The 5,229-nt window shown below is 45.8% G+C and overlaps 1 protein-coding gene across 1 annotated transcript in view; it reads right to left on the reverse strand.

Moving 5' to 3' along the window:
* Positions 1–245: 245 nt before the first annotated feature.
* The window catches only part of KIAA1549L (KIAA1549 like), a 148,346-nt gene continuing 143,362 nt past the window's right edge, over positions 246–5,229 (reverse strand). The window contains exon 21 of the mRNA XM_007943312.2: positions 246–527. Coding sequence (XP_007941503.2) covers positions 246–527 — 282 coding nt within the window. The remainder of the gene's footprint in view (positions 528–5,229) is intronic.

A 5,229-nucleotide genomic window follows, 5' to 3' on the forward strand; every position in this document is an offset into this window, starting at 1 on the left:
CATAACAGGATATCAAACATATGGTCCCAAACAGGGACTTCTGACACATGATCAGCTGAATAAGCCAAGAATCCACTCGTTCAAGAGTTTTCTGTTTCCCAGCAGTTCCACTGTTCACCTTATCAGAAACAGAGGGTGACAATGACTCACTCTGTCTTCTCACAAGTTCCAACATGTCAGGCTTGAGAAACCCCAAGACTGTTTCCTCAAAGTTTGGAAGTTAAGAGTCCCCTGGGGGCAAGGCATTAGACCTGGAACTCAAACATGTCTGTCTGTTTCTTGGCCAGCTTGGCCACCTCTTCCCGGATGGCCTTGACGAGGGCCGCAGTAGAGATGTTGGTCAGGGGTGTGTCAGATGGATCGTTCTCTGCTAGGCTCTGCTGCGAGGCTGCAGTGGAGGGCACTGGGGCCTGCTCCAAGCTGGGGTGCAGGTTGGAAGGCTGGCTGTACTGGCGAGGGAGCCGTGAGGGCGAGTTCTGCTGATAACGTGACCGGGGGTAAGCTTCAATGTATCCTGGGAGAGGGACCTGCAGAAGGCATTGGGAGAGAAGGATGTAGGGTTAGGTAGGTGTTTAAGATATAGGATATGCTCCATACCGGAAGAAGGAGGGATTTGGGGACAAGGAAAGGCATTTGGAAGCAAATGGAGATCATGTACCACGTCTAGGTGCAATATGTGCAATGAGCTTGCTTAGAAAATAGGTTATTTGGATTCACTGAATATGCTTGTTGAATGAATTAACTAGATGTTTTGCTGAAAACATTTGGAAAATATATTAGTCTCAGCTCTCTTGTTAATGGGCACACTCCAGCAAATAGAACTGTTGCTATTTTTGGATCACAAAAGAACTCAGGGATATATTTTTAATAATAATAGCTAACAGTGATTGACCACTTCCCAATCAGCGTTAATGATTGCCAGGCCGAGTGCTAATATTCTCTCATTTATCTCAAAGCAACAACCAATGGGATAGGTATTGTTATCCTTATTTTACAGATGAGGAAACTGAAGCAAAGAGAATGATGCCATAGTCTAAGTGACACAGTTAATAAGGCCCTAAACCATGAGTGGTGACCATGTGTGTCAGAGCAGTCCTGCCATCCACGGGGTTTTTAATGGCTGACTTTTTGGAAGTAGATCACCAGATCTTTTTTCTAAGGCACCTCTAGGTAGAACTTGAACCACCAATCTTTTGGTTGGCAGCTAAGTGCTTTACCATTGGCACCACCAGGAACTACATGGGCTCTCCGTGAGTGAATGGTAATTGGTATTGGTAAGTCATGCTGGAAACAGGTCTGTCTGGCTCCAAGGGTGGGAGTTAGTCACTGCCTTAAATCCAGAAATGATCTTGATTTCAAGAAAACTTTTCTTTTTTCTTTAAAAAGTAGAGGACAAACAGTTCTACAATTAAATGTATGGAAACTTCTAGTAATAGAAACAAGTCGATATACTGGGATTCAGGCTCAACTTTCCCAAAGAACCATTGCCACACATGGGGATGCTATTCCAGGGTAGCCCACAAAAGGCCATACTATCCCATAATGGGGCACTGTGGGATAAGAGCTTGTGGGTGTGGTCATCACAGGGTGCTGCAGGGAAAAGACCATGTGTGGAGAGCAGCTCGGCTCAGTCTGGAAGATGAGTAGGCCAGGAGGACAAGGCAGGGCAGGCCATGGGGAAGAGCAAAGGGAAAGGTGGGAGTGCAGAGTAGAGTGCCCTCAGGGAGGTCTAGTGAGGTTGGTCTGACTAGAAGGCGTGGGTGTTGGGGAGAGGAGCTCAGGCAAGACAGACAAGCAGGGGCAGACTCTAAAGCCGCAGAACACCAGGCTAAGGAGTGGGGCTTTCCCTGGTGCCTCCTCTTAGTTTTCTATGCAACACTTTTGAAGAATACAGCACATTCCCATCCTTAATAGAAATACTTGCCTGGGCCCCGGGAAGATGGAATGGGATGAGATTGTGTGATGATTCAGACACTTTGGGTAGAAAATGCACAGTATGAAACTAGTGCTGCCCCCACCCCAAGAAGTTCTGATAGCCTTAAGGGCTGATGCATGGCTGAAGCCTTGCCTAGGAGCCACTGAGGGGTGTCAGGCGGAGAGGAGGTCTGCATTTAGAACAGACACTCTGGAGGTGGATCCTGTGGAGGTGAGGAGGAGGTAAGTTATGAGGCTATCTCAATAGTCCAGGTGAGAGCTGGTGAGGACCTGAGTAGGGGATGAAGTAATGAAGGATGTCCCTACTTTGAGACTTTTTAAATTCCCTACAAGACCCAAAGTCATAAAGAGAATGACCATGTGGCAAATAGCTGCTAATGGTGGTCTTCAGACACCATGGCTGGTAGGCTTCTCCTGAATCTGAGAGTAAAACCAGAGTCAGACTATCTGAGTCCTTGGGCCACAAGAGTTGGGGATGTACATGTGATTGGGGTTCATGGAGAACCAAAGCCAGAACATGGTCACAGCTTAACTTCCTTTCTTCCAGGAGACCTTTCCTAGCCCTATCTCAGGCTGGGGCTCCCTGCTAGGTGTTCTCATGCAGTCTCTAGCATAAAAGTCATCACTCAGCACATAAATCACCTGTCTTGGACCATCAACTTCATGAAGACAAGGCCTGTGTCTTGTTTCTTACCTCTGTACACCAGCTCCCAGAATTGTGCAAGGACAAAGCAGGGAGTCTTTCAGAATCTGAGGTTCTGAAGAACACAGTTTAAAAATTATTGGTGGAAACAAAAGACAGGCATATGAGTTGAACATTTACCTGAGGTAGACACACTCCTTGGAGAGAACAATCATGGGAGAAGGAAGGGCTGCTTATTCACAGGGAGACAGCTCAGGTGGCAGGAGTGCATGGAGGGATGGGCAAGGGAAGAGGTAACTATGGGGAGGAAGTGGGAGGGGAGCTGTTGCACTGTGGTAAACTGTGGTCAATGTCATGAGACAAAGTGTATGTGAACTGCTGTATGGAAAGTGAATTTGCTCTGTAAATCTTCACCCAAATCACAATTTAAAAAAAAAATCATTGGCGGATAATCACCTGGTGCCAAATGTTTGTGAAGGAGGCTGCCATGGCCCCCTTTACCTGCATTTCAAACCCAGCTAATTGTACCTGCCTGGAGCTGAAAGAGTTAATACTGACTCTTGAGACCCCTTAAGCTCTGCTGCATCAAATGTCTTGGTGATGGTGATTGGGACAGGAAAAGGACACTTGATCCCACTGGATTAGCCTTGGGATAACATTCAGAAGTCAGGCAGATGCAAAGAAGAGGAGGAGATTCAAGTAGGTGCCATCACATTTTGTCAGCCAAAATTCAGGGCTGGCTAGTTCCACTCCTCTCCTAGCCAACGTCCATGGCAGATATCACCAAGTGATCACAGCACACTTTCCTTCTGAGCCTGGAAGCTTCCCCCCCCCCCCATTCCTTCTCCAGGTAGAGTCAATCAGAGACAGCACCAAGGAGGAAACCTATTTGTCATTGCAGGACCAGGTGATTTTATCCAAGCTAGCTCCTTACATCGGGATACCTGGGATCAGGAAGCTCAGGCGTCCACATGCTGAAGGGGCTTTTTCCCTTCTCATACGGACATGTATGCTTGCACTATCCCTGCCCCTACATGCTCTCTCTTTCAAGCTGGCTGTTGCTGAGCTTTCTGCACTGCTTTTCCATGCCACAAATGATCTGTTCTTCCAGTGTGGTCCCTGGCTGCCTAGCTCCAGGCAAGGACATGCCTCCCTACTTAACTGCAGGTGGTAACTGAGCTCCAGAAAAAACCCACTTAGGCTGCAGCAATCATCTTCCTCTTAATGAAAAAAAAACCGAATAGGTTGTTTTCAATAGAAAACTAAGGTGCTCTGGTGGTACAGTGCCTAAGGCATTTGACTGCTAACAAGAAGGTTGGTGGTTCAAACCTACTAGCCACTCTGAGGGAAAAAGCTGAGGCAATCTGCTTCCGTAAAGATTTACAGCCTTGGAAACCCTATGGGTCTCTGTCCTATAGGGTCTCTATGAGCCACTCCATGGGAGAAGGATGAGGCAGTCTGATTCTGTAAAGATCTATAGCCTTGGAAATCCTATGGGGCAGTTCTACCCTGTCCTATAGGGTTGCTATGACTTGAAATTGAATTGATAGCAGTTGGTTTTTTGTTTTCCCTTCATCTTTAAGGTGATATGAACCCAAGGCATCTGGATGTCACCATAAACCTGGCTAAGTTATTGCTGTAAGTGTCTTGAGGGCCAGGGCTCCTGCAGAGTACACAGGGTAATACCCTGCACACCGTGGGTGAGCTGTCAAAGCTACAGGCTTATTGTTTGATTAACACGAGCTAAACACCATCTACCTCTAGAAAGCTGCATTATGTGTACACAGTCAAACTGGCTCTGAACTTACCAACTTATACCCAGTGACTTCAGCTATTGAGAACAGCCAAGAACGACAAAAGCAGCATTAAGATTTATACATTCAACTGTAGGAGATCTCTTCCGGCCTCTCTTAGATTATTTACTTCAATTTAATAAAAATTCTAATGATCGTAGACATCCATCATTGGCAAGTGAGCACATTAAGATAAACACATTTAAGTGCCAGCATATTGCTGGGGGGTAAAAACAAACAAACAAACAAACAAACAAGAAAACTCACTACCATTGACTCAATTCCAACTCATAGAATGAACAACAGAACGAAACACTGCCTGGTCCTGGGCCAGCCTCACTCTCCTTGCTATATCTGAGCCCATCGTTACAGCCACCGTGTCTATCCCTCTCATTGAGGGACTTCCCCTTTTTTGTCAATGCTCCACTTTACCAAGCATGATATCCTTCTTCAGGGAATGGCCCCTTCTTACAACATGACCAAGTAGGTGAGACAAAGTCTGGCCATTCTCCTTTCCAAGGAGCATTCAGGCTGCACTTCTTCCAGAAGAGATTTGTTAGTTCTTTTAGCAGTCCATGGTACTTTCAGCATTCTTCGCCAACAGCACAACTCAAAAGTATCAACTCTTCTTTGGTCTTCTTTATTCATTGTCCAGCTCTCACATACATGAGGTGATTGAAAATACCATGGCTTGGGTTACCAGCACCTTAGTCTTCAAAGAGACATCTTTACTCTCAGCATTGAAAGAGGTCTTTTTTTTTTTTTTTTAATTAGGATTTGGGTGAAGATTTACAGAGTAAATTCACTTTTCATACAGCAGTTCACATATACTTTGTCTCATGTCATTGACCAAAATTT

The sequence above is a fragment of the Orycteropus afer genome, unplaced genomic scaffold, assembly GCF_000298275.1.
Source record: "Orycteropus afer afer isolate SDZICR_OR568_19922 unplaced genomic scaffold, OryAfe1.0 scaffold00103, whole genome shotgun sequence".
Taxonomy (NCBI): domain Eukaryota; kingdom Metazoa; phylum Chordata; class Mammalia; order Tubulidentata; family Orycteropodidae; genus Orycteropus; species Orycteropus afer.